At 47.9% G+C, this 19,837-nt stretch overlaps 1 protein-coding gene across 1 annotated transcript in view; it reads right to left on the bottom strand.

Moving 5' to 3' along the window:
• Nucleotides 1–19,837, bottom strand: part of B4GALNT3 (beta-1,4-N-acetyl-galactosaminyltransferase 3) — a 946,759-nt gene that overhangs the window by 140,140 nt on the left and 786,782 nt on the right. The window contains exons 10-11 of the mRNA XM_069628599.1: nt 7,272–7,415; nt 3,217–3,326 (exon numbers count right to left, since the gene is read on the bottom strand). Coding sequence (XP_069484700.1) covers nt 3,217–3,326; nt 7,272–7,415 — 254 coding nt within the window. The remainder of the gene's footprint in view (nt 1–3,216; nt 3,327–7,271; nt 7,416–19,837) is intronic.

Here is a 19,837-nt window from a genome sequence, read left to right as displayed (position 1 = left end):
ATTTCCGGACTGCCAGACTTAGAATGAGGCACATTGACATAAATGGATACAAATTAAAAGGTGGTTTTTAAGAAAATGCTTACAGAGAGAGCTGGACTCTCGCAGAAAAAAAGGAAATTCTTAGCATAAAAAAATGTACAGGGGAAAAACAGCTGGGTGAAGGGATCGGGGTACAGACAGAATGGAAAAGGAGGGAGAGAGACTAAAGGAAAGGGCAACAACTGTGGCACATAGACGCGCCAATAGCATGGCTGCCTTGGAGTCAGTCTAATGCTAATTGAGGCCCTTAAGAAGGATGGGCCCATGTACCTGTCCAAACTGTCCTACACCACACCACCACATAAACCATGTCAAGGATGTGGGGAAGATTTGCAAGTGACGTTCAAAGAATTATTTTTCTAAACCTCAAAGACACAATAGGTAAAGGACAGGGCTCTGAAATCTTCGGCTCCCCAGATGCTTTGAACTAAAACTCCCATCAACCCTAGTCAGCTAATTCAGTGGTGAAAGATCATGGGAGTTGCAGTCCTACACATGTGGAGAGGCACAGTTGGCAGACTCCTGCTTTTGGTTTAAACATATGTATACGACTACAGTGTAACATATGGCAATGGGAAGGCCATTGTGGGGTTCTGGCTTTTCAAGGGTCGAGCATCCTCAGAATCAGGGATGTGCACAGTGGACAAATGCACGCTCTCGTCCCCCGATGCTTTAGAGCCCACACTGGAATCTGCCCCACAAGCTACCGCCTCAGGCGATGTAGAAAATCCTAAAAGGAGATATTGGAAAGGAATCTTTTGCCAGAACGCCAACCAAACTGGGCAGAATTTTCAGGAGTTATAGACTGGTAAGGTACCCACTTATCGACAGAAACAGCTTTCAGCTAATACAGATGGCAAACGACACCATGTTTCAGCATGTCAATAATTTGTGCGGTATTCCATGACCACATATCAAGGATATCTAAGCAAAACCTGGATGACAACACAGACTGCCCATGGCTAGCACTGGCCATGCCAGCAAACACATGTAAACGTTTACGAGCAGTGGCAACAACTAAGATCCTTGGCGAGTGAACACTAGTACTTTGTTCTGCTCAACCAAGCTGCTGTGTCCATGGTGACTACAGTAAACAGGAAGCAACTGATCCGTTGAAAGGCTAAGCCGAAGATCCCCATCAATATTTTTCACCAGGTCAAGTGGGATTTCATAGACTACTGTAACGACCAGCTAGGAGGATAGCTATGGGGGAAATGGTTGCCCTTGGTAACAGGACGACGTTGTGCCACATGGGTTTGACCCATGGGACTCGGGCACGAAGTGCTCCATAAATCACCAGCGATCTGCAGATGATAAATCCAACAGTATCGAACCTTCAGAATGACCCAAATGCAAGGCAATCAAGAGGTTGCTGCCAATCAGTGATCAGGGCCCAACTATTTTCTAGCACTCCTGTGGCCTTGAGGGGGGGCACAACAGCTGCCACCACCCATAGTTGCTCCCCACAGTGTTGACATATTTGGGGTTACACCACAGCTTGCACCTGCTCATTGCGGTTGATGGATGCACTGACTATCACCACTTCATAATTAAAGTGCGACTGAGACAATAAGTGCCGGGGCTCAAAAATAAGTGCCAGGGCAAACACCCCAACAAATTAAGCACTGCTGCCAATGTCACCTAATGCAGGGATTACTTACTGGCAGTCTTCATTACGGCTTGTCCTGCTCTTCCTTGTCCCAGTCTATTAGACCATGAGGTCTGGACTGGGACGAGGCAGAGAGGGACGGGGAGGTAATGCTGGGATTATTTACTGGTAATCTTCATTACACATAGTCATTCCCTTCCTCGTCCCAGTCCGGATTTATTGATGTAATGGACTGGGACGAGTGAGAAGGGGACTTGGAGGTAATGCAGTTTCAGGGTGATTTGTTGATGATACTAACGGGTGGAGTTGCAGAGTAATTTAATTCTCCTCCCAGCACCTCACTCGCAACCATCTGATATAGGGTGTTTAATAATGTAAAAGCAAAAATCTCTCTAAGGATACCGGCTGGAGAGAACAGCAACCTTTCAGCATGTCCCTGTCGCAGGCACTTCACTGGAAACAGATGATCAAGTACTTGGCGGGAAAAAAGGTCCACAGATTTGATTGGAAAAAGCGGGACGCCACCAGGTCTGCACACTGTCGACTTGTCATCTCACTTGCGATCTGAGTCTTTAGGATCTTTTTTGTTTGGATATCATGACTGGTGGCATTCTAGTATTGGGTCTGAGAAACTAACGCTGCGTGAATAGCTCCGCACTGGGCATTCTCAAAGTAAAAACTACTCTGCTGCGGGAACCTTGTTTACTATGTGCTTCTGCAGCTCAAAATGAGGCGTTCATTAAATGACCTCGTGGTGGCGCTCTCTGCTCACATAATACCACCTAATACTGTAGCAAAACATGTGGAAACATGACAGAATCTTTGGGACTTTTTCGAAAGCCAATGAATTGTCCAATGCAGCAGAATATTATGTTAGTTACATTTTTTTTAAACTCAGCATTTTGGGCAACACAATAATAAAAGCCATTTGGTTCGCACATGGTATGCCTACTAAAAGTCTGGATCATTTGGCTCTCCACACATTTTAAAAACTTCAACTTCCATCATCCCCTAGCCAGCCCAGTCAATGGTGAGGGGTCAAGGGAACAGTAGTCCAAAACATCTGGACAGAGACAGGATGTACAGCACCGCCACGAGTCAATAGTCTGCAAAATGAAATGTTTAGCCCAGATGGACACAGTAACGTAAAGGAGCAGTGATGGGGTGAAATGGCCCGAGGACAGGTGTTGGAGCACCACTGGCTGTACTCAGTGCGGCAGTGTACAGATGTGAGAAGTTCTCCCATCTGTGCACTGCAGTCCTCTCTTTTTCGAGTGGTTAAGCAGCACTAGTGGTGCTCCTGCACCCATCATTGGGGTCAGATCACCCCCAACACTTCTCCTGTAGGTTACTTTGTACTGTGTAGGAGACCAGCTTTCAGAACACTTCTAAAAATATATATATATATCTTAATATCACAAAACACCATCTTGTAAATGACATGGTGAACATGTAGGCAGAAGCAGAAACCTGTATGGACATTGCAGATCTCTAAGTGATCAAGGTTGGTCAAACATTTAAGCGACCTCCTCCACAGAAGCCACACTATCCTTCAAGGTTGGACTTACGAATTGAAGCCCCTGGTAGCGCTGGAGCGGGTATCCCTTGATGAGGTAGCTGGGCTTGTAGTTGCATTCAGGAAGAACCTTGCGCAGGCGCATCTTGCTAACGAGCGGCACTAGAAGAGAAGGGCGAGAGGAGAGTCACGTGGGCAGTAAGAGCGCGTGCGTCACGTTAGGTCTGAGAAATGGCAGCTCAACAGTTCAAAGGCAGTCTTGTGGAAACGTCATTAATACGTTTGTCCATTAAATCTTGTTGCTAAAGAATAATTTCGAAGCAGCAACAAACAAGCCAAATAACTTGGATTACAGAAAACGTGTACAGTTTTAGGTTACTCATTTTTTCCAAGCAGTCGTCTGCGGCTTGCTGTAAAGGCGCTACTGGTGTAATGAAAATGTCAACCAGGTCTGCCTTCAGCCACTCGATTTCTAAATACTATGCGTGTCCTTCACTGAAGTCCTGTTAAAACAAGCATTGGCAAAGCCAACAGTTTTGGCTTGCAACTGTGTGTTATTTATACAGCGCTCAAGCCCAAGCGCTTTACATAGAACATATATACATACCATATGACCCATCCTGAGTTGACACTTAATTGACCTCGGAAGGATCAGAGGCTGAGTTGGCCTCGCCGGGATTCGAACCTGCAGACCACACACAGATTGCAGCAGTGAACACTCAACCCGCTGGGCTATCTTATTAGGCGTTTGGCAGGCACTGCTATTATATGTCCAGGTACTCGCACCTTTTGCAAATTCTGCCATCGATAGCCAGTTAATACCATTACAGCAGTGCCTGGCAAATGCCTTTCCCATGCCTACGAGGATAGCTCAGCGCCAACGTGCTCGCCTTGGAAACAAGATGACACAAAGCAACACAGGTTCGACCCCCGGGTATTAAGCACGTTATAAATACGCAACTAAGAGACATATTCCTGTAACAGCGCCTCGATGCCCCCGGGCTGTGTGAGCGCTTTAAAAATGCAAAACCTTCTGTATGGCCTCGCTAGAGTGTTGCTGGATCCTTTTGCCTATTATGTCTAATCCTGTGTACCTTAAACGTATACATTAACATCATTAGTAAACCATATCCAACAGACACCTCTTAATTCGGTGCTCTAATACCAAAACATGTTAAGCTTCCTAAAAATCACGGTTAACATTCTCTGTTTGGGCTATAGGTATGACGACCTGAAATTACCTGTAAAACATGCAACCGCCATTGCCAGCCCCTTGCCTAATTTTTCCGTTCATGGGCCAGTTTGCTTTGGGCCAAACCCTCTAAAAGTACTTACACTTGCAAAGCATAGAGACTATGTTCACTGGGGTTTTAAAGAAACCCACACATTTCTTGTTTACCAATAGCTAATGTGGGGTGACACTGCCAGAGTCTCCTTTCTAGTGCATGGGGCAAAGGATATTTGGTGCAATGTTATAGCCAAAGGTCAACAGAAGAGTCAAGTTGATTTACAACACAGGGCTTAAATCATTCTGAGACAATTTCAGAACCGCAAATACTTAAAAGTGGTTATGCTGACCATATGGCAGGATACCATGCAAGCTACCCGTGGGGAATGCTGGGTACCTCAGATCTCCAGTGGGATGCCGATATAGGGAAATCCACCCTTTTTCTGCCACTACTAAGGCTAGTATTACACACAAGTGGGCTAGGGCTGCTGCCCACACAGTCAAGCGAGCACAAGCAATTTATTTTTAAGACTTGGGAGGTCACGTCTGCCACTTCAATCAAAACATGAACAAAAGTTATGTTGCCATTAGCATAGTCATGTGACCTACCTGCAGTATAGCGGGAGAGGGAAAAGGATGTAAGAACGAGTGAGAGGGGAGCCCTTATGGAATTGCAGTTGTGCTAACTAGAGGAGGGTTAGCAAATGTTGGATATGGAGCCCACAAGCAGCAGCGAGGCGAGGAGGGAGAAACCCAGATGGTAATAGGATGGAACACATCACCTCAACCATGAGAAGCCTCCACTGTTGCCGGTGAAGGAAATAATCAATTTTAAAGCACCCTGCATCACACACATAGCACTGCATAGTCAAGGAGCTGAATTCCTTCACAACAAATCCAAGCACTTTGAGAAAAGCAAATATGGAGGTGCCACCTTCCCCGCCTTCACAACACAACTGTGTAACTCCACTCGCAAAGAAATCAGGACAACAAAAGACCATTTTAAGTTTATAAAACTGCAAAATACATGGCTTTTGAAAACTGTAGGGTAAAGAACTACTCACATCCTGTACAGAGAGAAATGCACTACAATGTGCTGCCACAAAATCACCACCATTGTACAACCTGGTAGCCACTCAAGAAATGCCCCAATTCCACAATGACCAAATAGTCAACAAGGAACCACCAACAGAAACCCAAATGACAGTTCCCAATAGCATCAGGCGGCCAGGTCAAACTGGGGCTGCCATTTCCAGCACCACACCCAGCACAAGAGGACCCGAGAATCACACATGGAACCAACAAACAACAAGAAACAAATCTAGAGGAAAACCCAATTTGCAGCCCTTCAAGACCAGACCCACCACAAGAGGACCCGCTAATCACACGTGGAACCAACAAACAAGAAGCAACACATCTAAAAGAAAAATCAATTTGCAGCCTTTTCAGGACCAGATCCACCACAAGAGGACCCAGTAATCACACATGGAACCAACAAGAGGACCCGCTAATCACACATGGAACGAACAAACAAGAAGAAACACATCTAAAAGGAAAACCCAATTTGCAGCCCTTTCATGACCAGATCCACCACAAGAGGACCGGGAATCACACATGGCACTAACAAACACAAAACAAATCTACAGGATAGGAAAACACAAGGGGCAATCCATCAAAAGCTCTCGGCTAGTGGACCCCAGAGACCACAGGATAGATCTCCAAACATGCCCTGAAACCAGGAACTTAGGAAACAAGTACTTTCTCAAAATGTCATCATCAGGACCAATGAGAAATGTAAGTATGCCAAACTATCATGGCTTACAAAGAGCGTAACCTACGAACAACTTAACTTTTCATCCACCATCACTTAACACATGCTCGCCAACACAAAACGCTAAACAAAACCCTCAACCCAGCTGCAACTCTACATCCCTTATCGACTTGCAAACCCATGCCACAGTCCAAAGCAACAAGACCTTCCCCAGACTCCCTAGGCCTCCCATCTGGAAATGCAAACATCTGGGATTCAAATCGCAATCCACCCAGAAAAGAAACCCATACAGATGACAATTGCTCCCTGTTCTACACTCACCAACAGCAACGCACAACAGCTGTCCTTTCCCCAACTCCCCTAAGTACCCCCTCTTTTACATTTCAGATTCAGGTGAATGCATGCAATGCAGACCATAAAAATGGCAGAACAGTGTGGTACACACCCCAAAAACGCAACATTGTTGCCCCGGGAACCATTAGTCTTAATATTTGCCCTCATCCCAATTTCCAAACAATACAGTGCTGGTGAAATGTGAAAATGTCTTCTATGGAAGTACAGACTTTAAAATATTAATGAGTGATAAAGAATTTGGGGATGGGCTGGAGGAAGGGGTGTGTGAGTAGGGCACTGTGGGATAATGCATGGATGTCCCCTCCCCTAAAGAAAATTGTAAAGGCAAATTAGAAAAAAAGAAAAAAAAACACAACAAGAATTAATAGAAAGGGCGCCATGGAGCAAACTAAAAGGGAGAAACTAAAAAGGGACAAGAATGATTTAACAAAATAAAGTAAAAACAAAATAATGCATTTAATAGGAAAACTCCCTCAATGCAAATGGTACTATTCTAAATGTAGTAATACAAAAGTTATTTTATATTTAAATGTTTTCACACCAGTTAAAAAGGGAATTCAAAGTTTACTGTTATTGGTGGAGGGGGGCAATGGGGAATAGAAGAAGGAGGCGCAAATCATTCTATAGCCGTATTACACAATTCTTTCTGCCTCCACTGTTTCACACAGACTGACTTGGGTCATCCACAGACTTCCACGCAGCAGCAGCAGCAGCAGCAGCAGCAGCAGCAGCAGCAGCAGCAGCAGCAGCTTACCTGTATGGATATTATCCCTGGGGTCTGGTCTGAGCATATCTGCAGGGTGCTTCTGGTCTCCAGAGATTCCAATGGAAGAACCCTGATGGCTGGCCATTGTTTGTGGGATGTGGCCAACTTCATTCATGTTCAGGCCGGATTCATCTGAAGAACAGAAAGTGACAGTCAGGAAAGGTGATACGCCAAATGTGAGACAGGCGTGGTAGCAAGAGACACATACTCAAAAGTATTTGTTTAAAGAGCTGTATTTACTAAGGTTCCTAGGGTGGTGGAATGCCTGACTGACCCCAACTCTAAAAGGATGGTTCCCTTAACTGATGTTTCTAATGGCCGTCGTAGTCTAGTAGTCCATAATAAAATTCAGTCTGTGTCTAAACCTATGCTTGCCCTCACGCTGTACAAAAACATGATAGGGAGTTTCTTGAAAAGGAAAAATAGTGGTTCAACAAAAATGACGAAACCAAAGTTGGTTTCAGGTGGTCTTCTCAACAGGTGCAATTTGGTCAATGCCACAAAGAGGGTTCAATCACCAGTGTTGTTCGTACGACCTTCTCCACAGGGCCCTAACGTGAATTCAAACTCCTGATTCACTTTCAGCTTTAAATGCAAAACACAAAGTCCGTTTCTTCAATAGGCCCATCAGGATTCCCTTCCTCAAGTGCAGACTTCTTCCAGCTTTCACAACAAAGGTCAGGATGTGCCTTCTTTATGTACAATCTTTTCCTGCATGTCATTCTCTTGTGGGGTGATATCAGAGGCTTTCTAAAACGCTAGGCTGTTTACTTTTCCTCAGCGCGGCCACCTTGACCCTTTGTCCCTCTCTTGCTTTGTTACTTTCACTTCCTTTTACACATTGCAACTTCCTACACCATTCTCCTATGTTCCTTCCCCTTTTCCGTGCACACTTGCACTGACCTTTATCTTGCTTGTGCCCCTTATGCGCTTCTTTCATGCATTCGCACACTATTAAACTTGTTTCTTTCTTTTCGGGACACTCATACCCTTTTTATAATGTCCTTTCTTTTCGTGCCTCTTGCTCATTTTTCCATGGCCTTCCGGCCCCCTTTGGGTCACTTGCACCCTCTTTTACATTGTCCTTTCCTTCATGCCTCTTGCACCTTCTCCACAGGCTTCTGGCCCACTTTCATTCATATTATGTTATAGTCCAGCATACACACGCACGTCAAGCGCTTACACTGTTACGCTGTTACTTTCATCTTTGTGGGAGATTTTCCCATCAGCTTCAATGAACGCCCATACAAATGCAATCTGCTTTTGTACACGTTCTATGGCGTTACCTTGTATCGCGCTCTTCACAACCTGGGTCAGTAAAGCGTTCCGACTCACCAAGCTGTCTTCTGCACCACTGCTTCAATCTGGCTCTATGTTCCGAGGTCAGGGTCTCGCCACCTGTCCCTCAGACACTCATGGGCTGTCTCAGTGGCCAGGGGGAACGAGCATTCACAAACAGATCCTGTGGGGCACCAGCATGCGCCTCGACTATTGTGTACAGACCTTTCTTGGCTCCTTGGAGACACAGCTCTCTCGCCACACTACTGCCCTTTTGCACGTCAGTTCCTCCGCGTCTCGGCATTCCGGTCTCTGGCCTCTGCTCTTGGATAATGCTGGCCACTTGGCTCCCTCCCAACTCATTTTCCTGCTGGCTCGCCCACTCGCTCTCCTACTCCCTCATACACCTGTGCCAGACCACAGCTTCTATAGTGAAAAGACCATTCACATGGAGTCAGGTGTCAATGGTTACTGTTGAATGCCTGACCCTGCCTGACTGCTAGTGGGACAGCTGGAGTTCTCTATATGGGAGGTTTCTCCCAACTTCCCCATGTTATTCCTATGGGTAATCCTTACTGATCCTCATCACCTCTTCCTCGTCTCAGTGTTTGGTGGAAATGGGCAGGGGGAGATGGGGTGAGACTGGAGATACCCCATAAAGGCTGAGAGAGAGTAGGTTAGGGTGGTTTTGGGACTGGGGAAATACCATGTCTCGCCCTTAGGTATCTTCTGCCCAATCCCCTGTGACCCTCCACTCAGGCGATCCTCCCTCGCTTGTCCACCACCAGGGTCGGGATCCAAAAGCAATGGCACTTCCCTGGCCACCTGAATGGAGATCCCGAGGGAGTGGGTGGGAGAATACAGTCCGGTTTCTCACACAACACTAAAATAGGTCACCCAGTGTAACCACAGCTATGTCATTCGTTTAGCCTTTGAGGTCCATCTCGTAAATCTGGACCCAATTCCTAATCTCGGACTGGAACAGAACCTTGCTATCAAAGAGAAAATGCCCTTCATGAGGCCATCAGACAAATGCAGCATAATTGGGGATGAAAAAAGAACATTGTTTTTTGTTCTCTAATAAATATGCAATCTGCAGATGAAATGGTAGGGAGAATTTTGTTAAGACCAACTCCTACTTTTACATATTTAAATAATAATAATAATAATAATAATAATAATAATATGTTCATGTAGGGCTTACATGCTGGATTTGTCCACGTTCTGTGCACTTTACAAATGGGTATTTTTACTACACAACGTAATGTTATTCAATTTATTAACCAGAGAACGATGAATGCCAGAGCTGACCCTGCTGGAATTTTAACCTGTCACTGCAGGTTGCACATAGCCCTATGAAGCTTGTGCTTCAACTCACTGAGAAATCTTCCTGGCTGAGAATCAGTGGGAATCAGCATCTGTTCAGATCAATCCATGGAGATGTGGTATGAAGGCTAAACCTGCCAAGCGGGCCAACTGGTATCTCTCTATTCTAGTATCTTCTCAGCCGGTTACAAAATAGCCACAGTCAAACCCTTTCTATTACTATTAGAGTGATTATTGAGCGCACAGCTAGCTACAATCACAGGGAGAAGAACTAAGTTATGGAACCAAGAAACGAGGGGGCGGGGGATCTAACAGGCAAGGGCGGGCGTTTCTTAGCAATTGTTTGGCCGGCATATCTTAAGGGTCCAAGTATCACGAAATCACATTGGGTAATGTTTCTGTGTACTATTGGTGACTTGGAATCTATTGGATTGTTTTGTCTTTCCCTACTGAACAGATTATAAATTATATAGCTTTCTACACAATTTTCCACATAAAGGGTGCTGTAAAACGCACCATTTGAATCCATGATGGTAAACGTGCTCATGGGGGTGGGAGTCCCCCTCAGCAAGCCTCCTGGGTTAGTGCCGATCCCTTGCCACACTCGGTTACTCGCTTCTGGAAAATGCTCGCACCCTCCGGTTACAATATTCACCAACTGCCACTGCTCTAAACCAAAGCATGACCTGATTTTCATGGCCAGATAAACTGCGTAGCGAGACAATATGAGGGTACGATTGACCACCGACAACAGAAGTCAACTCCAGGATCAAAAACGAGAGCACTAAACGCCTGTCATTACCAATTAGGTTGCCTTGTTAGCCAATTTAGCTACTACATTTACTTACCAAAATTGTTGAGTTTTCTTCATCACATGCACACACCTCAGATTCCAAACATGCACTTCACCAGATTAACTCGAAAATGAAATCAATATTTGTTCTCTTTCAACTACTACTCACAGTCCTATTGTCCAGCTTGTTTAAAGTATAATTCTTCCTTCAGTTGTGCTGCTGCTCTGCTTGCAAACATTTCAACATGTGGCTGTTCTTCACAAGATGGTCACTGTTCAAAACTTGCAAGGATGTATGGGGGCGCAGGGGTGGGGTGGGGCTTTCGTTAATTCCGCATACAATGTTATTTGAATGCCTATTTGCAAAGCACAAGTGTGCAAAACCTTTGCCATTCTGCAATTGACTAAATCAGTGCCATATGTTATTATGTAATGGTGAACTAGACAGAAGGCACCCTTGGCAGTGACATGTGGCCGTGTCCAAAGGGAATACTAACCACCAACTAACCTTTCAGCCTCACATCCTAACCAACACCACATCCCTCCACACTACCACCACCACACTAAAACACTCCCTGCCAAGCCCCCTTGACCATAATCTGAAAACACATTACATGCATGCATGCATGAAACTGACCGGGTCACCACACAAAATGATACTTGATAGTTGAGTTTAGTTAATTATTTGTAACACGCACCTAACCCTGAGGTAACTGGGCGCTTGACTTGAGACAAAGTTACAGGCAGATACATATAGAGTTCATTAGCCAGCAATGCTTGCCAACCGTTGGTTACAGGTTAGTCTGCTTGCATAGTAATGCAGGTAAGTGCATGGAAATGCCGCCGGCAGTTACAGTATGGTCGACAGTATAGGAAAAACATGAATACAATGCAAGGTATGTTCAGGTACATAGATTTCAGCAGAGGAGGATCATAGAAGAGCCTAGTGTCTGGTTAGTGTTTCTTGTCTAAGAGCCAGTTCTGAACTTCGGCTCTGAAGGACCAGAAAGAGGGTTCAGCTCTGATCATGAGAGGGAGAGAATTCCACCATTTGGCAGCCAAGATTGGTAAGCTGGCTCCTCCCGACGTTTTTAGTTTGTACCCCGGGATATTGGGGAAATGTGAGTAGTAAGATCTGGCTGGTAGGTTTCTGGAGAATTTGTCAGACAGGTATTTGGGGGCGGAATTTGTCAGACATTTATGCATGATAACTAAAGTGTGGAGTGAGATTCTATCGCGCACCGGAAGCCAGTGAGCATCCCATCTGAAACTTGATATATGGTTAGATCTAGGGATGTTTAACGCTGATCTCAAAGCGTTGTTTTGAAGGACCTGTAATCTATTGAGCTTCCATTCTGAGGAGGCTTAAAAGAGAGTATTACAATAGTCTAACTTTGTTAAGACTAGAGCCCTGGCTAGCATGATGCAGCTGTTAGGGGACAAGTAAGATATGCAGGAATTAATCAGCTTATTGGTATAAGCAGTTGTTGATGCAGTGGACTTGTATCTTAAGTGAGAGTGTGGCGTCTAGATAAACTAGTGTTTTGACCTACATTGCAACTGTTATGGTGTTCCCGTCAATGTTGAAAGACGTGAAATGAGGGGCAAGTTTGTTGAGACGTGCTTGGGATCCAGTGATCAGTAGCTCCGTCTTCTGATAATTGAGTCACGAGCTGTGAGCTGCCACCGACGCCTGAATTTCCAGGTAGATTTAGTTTATCAATTTGGAGTCATCTTCATAGCAACCAGTCAGTGTAAGGAGAACCTGGGTGTCATCTGCGTAGTTCGTATAAGTGACACCCATGTTGTCAAGACGATCAAAGAGGAGCTTAGTGAAAATGTTGTAAAGCGTTGGGGAGACGCAAGAACCCTGAGGTACAAAGCAGTAGATGGGGATTGGATCAGCTGACGCTGAAGGTGCGAAGACCCTCGTTGACTGGTTAGAAAGGAAGGATTGGATCCAATTTGAAGCATTTGTGGAGAAGGCAGCAGCTGTGGTTAGGTGCTCTGTAAGGATCTGGTGATGGACAAGATCAAATGCTGCAGAGAAGTCAAACTGTAGAAGCATGGCCAGATTGCCTTTGTCTTTGGCTTCATCCATTTGGATTTCTAAGTCCAGGAGGGCCGTTTCAGTACCGTGTCCCAGTCTGAAGCCAGATTGACGGAGACCTAGTATTATCCTCAAGGTGTTTTTGGATTTGGAGATAGGCCACTCTATCCAGTATTTTTAAGAGGAACGGGGCAGTAGTAATAGGCCTTTAATTAGTCGGGATATTGGGGTCTAAGTTCATTTTTTTAGGAGGGGCATGACCCAAGCCTCCTTGAGGTTGTTTGGGACCGAGCTGGCGTTTAATGAGGAGTTGATCACAGCGGCAATGAAAGGGGCCAGGTCTTTGGCGCCCTCCTTAATGACTGGTGCGGGACAGATATCTCCCTGGCGCCTTGACAGTTTTAGGCGTAGGATCATATTTTCCACTTCCTAAGGTGTGACGGAGAAGGAGAAGGGAGGGCAGGTGGGGGGTTGGAACTATTAGCTAGACTGATTTTTTTGGTCTCTATTTTAGTTGCAATTTTATCAGATAGAGCCTTCTGAATTTTGGCGCTCCAAGCCGCGTCGTTGACGCATGCTTCTGTTGGTGGGGTAAGAGACTCCAGTTCCCTCAGAATGCCGAAGAGCTACTTGGTGCCGGATTTGGCATTTAGGATTCTGTTGTTGTAGGTCTCTTTTTTGGTATTGAGGATGGCCAGTTTATAGGTGGCAGCAGCAGAGGTGAACACTGCTTTGCTAGGAGTAGTAGGCAATTTTCTACACAAGGCTTCAGCAGCCCTTTTGGCGTTGCAGAGAGTTTTTAGTTCCAACGTGAACCATTTATTAAGGTGGGCTGCTGGTTTAACTTTTTTTTAGTTTGATAGGGGCGATGTTATTAATGGCAAGTTCTAAGGTGTTATATAGGTCAACCAATTTATCAGAATCTAGGTCCTTGTATTTGGGAAGATCCAGGATGGCCTACAGCAGAGGTCGTAAGTTTTGGAGCGTTATGTTCCGATTATTTCTGGCTAGGATCTGAGGGGCAATGATGGAGTTAGGATTGGTGGGTGCATTCTTCTGAATGGAGAAAGATACATTGATGGTCTGACCATGCAGTAGGTTCATTCTGGAGGATTGTGGTGGCGCAATTGAGAACTGCCAGCCAGTCCAGCGTTCTGCCCTTGTTATGCGTGGGTCCCAGAATACAGTGTTTAAAGCCCCGCTGGGATAGGGAGTTTTCCACAGAGGTATCGTTATGATCGTGCAGGCTTAAATTGAAGTCTCCAAGCAGGATCATTTGCGAGCCAGGCTTGGTATTATGATTTAGGAGGTCAGTAAAATCTTCCTCGAAGGATGAGACGGGACCCGGAGGTCGGTAGAGTAGATGCATTAGGAATGTTTGGGCTGCTGAGATGAGTTTAGCTGACAGGAGTTCTGCTGAGTGGAGGCAGGCATAGGAAATGGCTAAGGCCAAGGTAGGTTTTGGCCATGAATGCTGCCCCCCCTCCTTTGCCAGTGTCTCCGTCTGACCTGATGATGGTGTAACCCTCAGGGAGAGCTAGAGAGAGAGCAGGGCCGGTTGCCTGGTGCAGCCAAGTTTCGGTCATGGCGAGGAAGTCTAGGCCGTTGGTGGAGATTAAATCAGCAATATCGAGTGCATGTGCGACCAATGACTGTGCATTGATAAGGGCTCCTTTGATGGTAGGAGGCTAGATGAAAGGCTAACGTATGTTGGGAAATGTGTGGCGAAAGGCTAGAGTTTTCATTAGGCTCCATCGTTTCAGCCATTATAGTAGTGGGTATATTGGTTGAGGGGGGCCAACCAGTGGGCTTGGTCTTGCAGTTTAATAAGCGAGATCCTAATCTTTCATTTCTAGAGCTCACTGGGCAAGGTATCAGTGGAGTGGGTGGCAAGGCGAAATGTTGGATCCAATCCGCTGGGCTGAGGGGGCTGCAAGTGGTGCCAGTATTATTGGTGCGATAGGCAGTGGTAGTTTCTTTGTGTGATTATGTGGGAGGAAGGCGGTTAGGAAGTTTGTTGGTGGGATGGAGTGGAATAGAGGGAGAATAGAGGCCATAGTGAGCGTGACTCTACGTAAGGAGGCCATGAGCAGAGGGTGTGCAGATCTGGTAACACAATTGGCTATCACAGCTGGTTATCCCAGTGGTAGAATATCACGGCTACTGGAAAAAAACAGTAACTATCACCGCTAAGGTAGCACAGTTAAATGGAACTGCTAGGATAATACAAATGAATGTCACAATTGAATAATACTGGTGAGTAACACATCTAAGGGCACTGCTAAGATATCAAGTAAATATTACAGTCGAATAACACTGGTAAGTAACACAGGTTAGTGGCCCTGCTAAATATCAAAGCGGCAACCTGTTAGTATAAGGGTGCGAACAGCGTGTTTAAGGGGTTATCTCAAGTTGTACGGATGTCATTTAACAGGTTGGTTGAATGTGGCGAGGCACAGTGAGACAAATTAGACTGAGTACGTACTGGAGGTGGGCCAGGCTAAGTGCGTTTGTTTGAGCACACAGATTATTTATTGCTGGTCACAGATATTGTAGACTAAGACGTAGACCAGACGTACTACAGTGTAAACTAATTGGGGACGTGCAGCGGTAAAAGGTGACATGTAGGTACACCATACAATAAGCAGAGAAACAAGTCTGTTTGCAAGAGGTGCGACGACAGTATTGCCAGGTGGTTATACCTAGCATGTTATAAATGCATACGTGGGAGGGCAGGCATATTTGCTAGGAAGCAGGTGTCAATTTTACAGATAACTTGAGCAAATAGGGTCATACAGGCATACAGTGTATGGTAACGGCAGACATGTTTTACATGTATGTCGCGAGGTAAGGCGCGATGGCTAATTAAACATAATTAGGTGGGTGGGACTTATTAACGACTGTACGTAGAATATAAAGCCATTTTGTTTTGCATAGAATGGAGAGAGAGTCTGGAGGTGCAGCTCGGGTCAATCACCATCAGACCGGGTCCCTCGTAGCAGCCTGTTTAGGAGGCGGCAGCCAAAAGGGGAGATAGTAGGTGCGAGTGCTGACAATCAGAATGGGACTACAATGTGTGATTGTGGAAACAGCGATGCGGTCAGGCTGCTAGGTAGGTGTGTGAAGGGCAGAATCTGGCATCCTGCGGCCACGGGTCGGCCCGGCCAGGTCCAGACAGGTGATGGCCTTTATCTTGTGGGCCTTCATCGCAGTGGGCATGGCTTCTGCCTTCCGTTCACCGGAAGCAGCCTATAATCACGCCATAGTGGTTGCCTAACAACCGAGGACAACAATGCAGGCAAACGATGCGGCGGCCATTGACTTCCACGTGGATAATGGCGAATTATCAGAAAATTGAGCCAAAGGAGTTGGCAGACTTCTTCCTGCTAACCTGATCAGCTGATGTTGCAGGGCTTCTGTATTACAAACACTTAACATCTCGGCTCACGTTCTAGCTGCTCCTGCAGCGGACTGGACCAGGAGTTGGATCAGCTGCTCCTGCAGCGTTGGAGCGGCGAGGAGGGCTCCAGCCCTACGTCAGAGGGGGAGAGGGTCTCGATCATACCTGCCTACATTTGAAAATCAAAATTCCTGAGATTTATGCCCCATCCACAGTCACACAAAACTCTGCCCATTTTCACATGACTCTGCCCATATGTCAAAAAGGTAAACTCTTTTGTAATGTGATGTGATGTAGGAAATGTGCAGTTCAAATTGAAATATGCATATTTCATTAAATTGCCTTATCATAACCACCCACATTGCATAGGACAAAAGGCATTTGCCTTCCATAAAATCAACGTCAAAATGTGCACATGTAAACTCCAAGAACCAATAGAAAGGTTTTCCCTGAATTTTGCAGTACTGAAATTGGACATTTCACCTTAGTTGTTTTTCTTCAGGTTATGTAGTGCAGTGGTGAGTTGTCCAGCCTGCAAACCTGATGGCTGTGGTTCAATGGGGCTGAGTCCACTCTACCCTGGGCAAAAAAAACGAAAGCAAAAGAAACGTGCGTTCGCACTGAAAGTCGGCAAAAAAGAATGAAAGGTGAAGCAAAATAAACGCGAGTTATTTTGCTTCACCTGCGTTCTTTTTGCCAATGTGCTGGAAGCGTTACAGTCATTGCTGCAGAGACAAAGCCAAACTCAGGTAGGGAGTCCACGCCGGCGCAGTCCTGCAAGCATAACAAAACAAAAAAGGGCAATCAGTGAAAGCTGCCCCCCACCAAAATTCCCGAGATTCCAGGATCTTTCCAGAGACCTGGAGAAATGGTTAAAATTCCTGAGTCAGGCGACCTAATTCGGGGTCCTGGACGGGGCGGCCTGACTCCGGCTCTCTCCTCCGCGGTGTGCGCGGCGCCGGCCCGAGGCCCCCCCCCTTCTCGGGGCCTGGCACCTCTCCTGTGCGCTCGATCGGGCGGACTGCGGCCCGATCCGAGTCGCGGCGGCCTCCAGGTGTCCTGGGTCTGACACCCCCCGGGAGCGGCCTGACTGGGGGCCCGTGCCTGGCAGCGACGCGGACGCGTCCCGGCCCTCCGCAGGCCGTGAGAGGACTTCGGCTGTGGTCCCTTGCTGGGGTGCGCCCCCGGAGGGTGAGGGGCGGCTACCGGTTTGCCCTACATCCCCGCCCGCCCCCCCCGGGCGGACTGCGGCCCGCTGGGGGACTCGTCAGCACACCGAGGCCACCAGGTCCCCGCACGAGACTGGCTCTCTCCCACGTAGTGGGCGCGACGTTGGCCCGAGGCCTTCCCCCTTCTCAGGGCCCTGCACCTCTCCTGGGCGCTCGATCGGGCGGACTGCGGCCCGATCGGAGACGCGGCGGCCCCCGGGCGTCCTGGGCCTGGGCCTGACACCCCCATGAGCGGCCGTGGCTGGTGACGACGCGGATGCGTCCCGGCCCTCCGCCGGCCGTGTGAGTGCCTTGGCTGTGGTCCCTTGTTGGGAGATCGGGGGGGTGCGCCCCCGGAAGGTAAGGAGCGGCTGCCAGTGATCCCTACATCCTCGCCCGGCCCCCCCGGGCGGACTGCGGCCCACTGGGGGGCCCGCTGGCACAACCCGCTTGAGACTGGCCTGGTGGCGCCCCCCCCCCCCAGATTCGCTTCCCGGGTCGCCTGCCTTTGCGGCCGGTCCTCTCCACACTGTGGGCCCTGGGTACTGCCCAACACCAGCACACCCCAGTCAGCCCCGCTGGGCCCTGTTCTCCTTCACCCGAGAGGCCCCCACAGCTGGGGTTCTCCCCCCTGGTATTTCCCCCGCACTCCTCTCTCTGACATTGGGACCACCGCTTACTCCACCCTCGCGCACCAACCCACGATGCCTAGCAAGACCAAGGGATCCTCCAAGGGGGGTGCCATGGATAGATTCGCAAGGGCTGTCCAGAGGGAGGAGGCTGACCGGGCCTTACCTATTACTGAGGAGCTGGAGAACAACGTTTGCCCCTCTCCTGCGGCCCCTGACCTGACCACGATCATGGAAGCTATGGCCAAAAACTTTGCTTCCTTTCACGAGAAGCTTGATGATATCAATGCCAATGTTGCCTCTTTAAAGACACGGGTGGATCAGGCGGGGACCAGGATCACGGACGCCGAAAACCGTATATCAACTAATGAAGATGCTATACATGCGCTACAAGATACTGTGGCATCACTGTCCCAAGATATGCGGAATGTGAAAGCAAAGTGTGAGGATCTCGAGTCGCGCTCCCGCAGGAACAATCTGCGTATTATCGGAGTGCCAGAAAACGCTTTAAAGGGTCGCATGGAAGACGCGGTCGAATCATTGTTGAGGTCCCTCCTGGGTGACCCCACCATGTCCCCATACTTCACCGTCGAGCGCGCTCATCGGGCTCTGTCACCCAGACCCAAGCCAGGGGACATTCCCAGACCCATCATAGCCAGGATTCTCAATTACAGAGACAGAGATCTTATCCTCCGCCTGGCCCGAGAGAAGGGAGACCTGCGATTTGAGTCTCACACAGTGAGAATCTTCCCGGACTTCTCTGTAGCGGTCCAGCAAGAGAGGCGTCACTTTATTGGAGTCAAGAAACTACTCAGAGAACGGAATGTCCCCTATGCTATCCTGTTTCCAGCCCGTCTCAAAATCACACACAATGGGAAATTGTACTTTTTCACTGTACCAGAGGAGGCGGTGAAATTCATCGAGGCGCACCTACCGCTTCCCAGCCCGGCGGGAGCTCAGGCTGAGGATGTCTGAGTCGATGCCACACACTAACTGGCCTGCTCTATCTTGTCCGTGGTACTCGTCAATTGGAACGTGGTCATTGTAACAATTCACAACAGTCCTATGGTCTCAGGCCCCCTGTGTGCCTAGCCGGGCGAAGTGCTCGGCTGGCTATGATGGCCTGTCTTCTGATCCGGATACTGCAGAACCTGTCACAGACGGCGTTGCTGTCATGCATATTTGTCCTTAAAGCCGCCCACACGGCCACAGCACACCTCGCTGCATTTGCAATGTTCTTGTTTTTTTGGTTCCCGCTGCTTTGGTGCCCCTGTTGGGCATGGGTAGGGTGTCATCCCTGTTGGATGTCGCCCCCCGACCTCCATGCTCTGGGGAGTGTCGGGTTAGCTGGAGATACCTGCGGGGAGGGGTGGGGGTTTCACACTGCAAGTTGGGGGTGGGCAGTGAGGGTGGGACGCGGGTGGGATGGGGATTGGGGACATGCTTTCGAAAATGGCAGTGGCGGACTGACAGCAGGTTGCGCACCGGATCGCAATGCTCCAATTGTACATCATTCTGTTTCTGCATTTCAGCATCTGTGGTGGGATGTTCACTAAGCTTAATGAGATATATCTGTCCGCTTCGGTCATGGGCACTCTGTCACTGGGAGATCCGGTGACCATTGCACTGGGGGCCGGTGCTGGGGGGGGGTGGGATCTGGCGTCCTCTGACGTTGGATCACTATCTCTGGTTTCTCCGCAATGGGATGTTATTGATTGGGATACTAGTATGGCTGTGACAATAATGACATGGAATGTCCGGGGCCTCAGCAATTACACCAAGGGTCGCAGGATCATGGCTTACGCTAATAGGCACCACTGCAAGGTGTTACTCCTGCAGGAAACACACTCCACTGGCCCGTTGGCCAGAA

Source organism: Ambystoma mexicanum, chromosome 12, assembly GCF_040938575.1.
Source record: "Ambystoma mexicanum isolate Mex_15411 chromosome 12, UKY_AmexF1_1, whole genome shotgun sequence".
Lineage (NCBI taxonomy): Eukaryota > Metazoa > Chordata > Amphibia > Caudata > Ambystomatidae > Ambystoma > Ambystoma mexicanum.
Note: the sequence above shows the minus strand (reverse complement) of the source record. Positions and strands in the feature narration are given on the sequence as shown.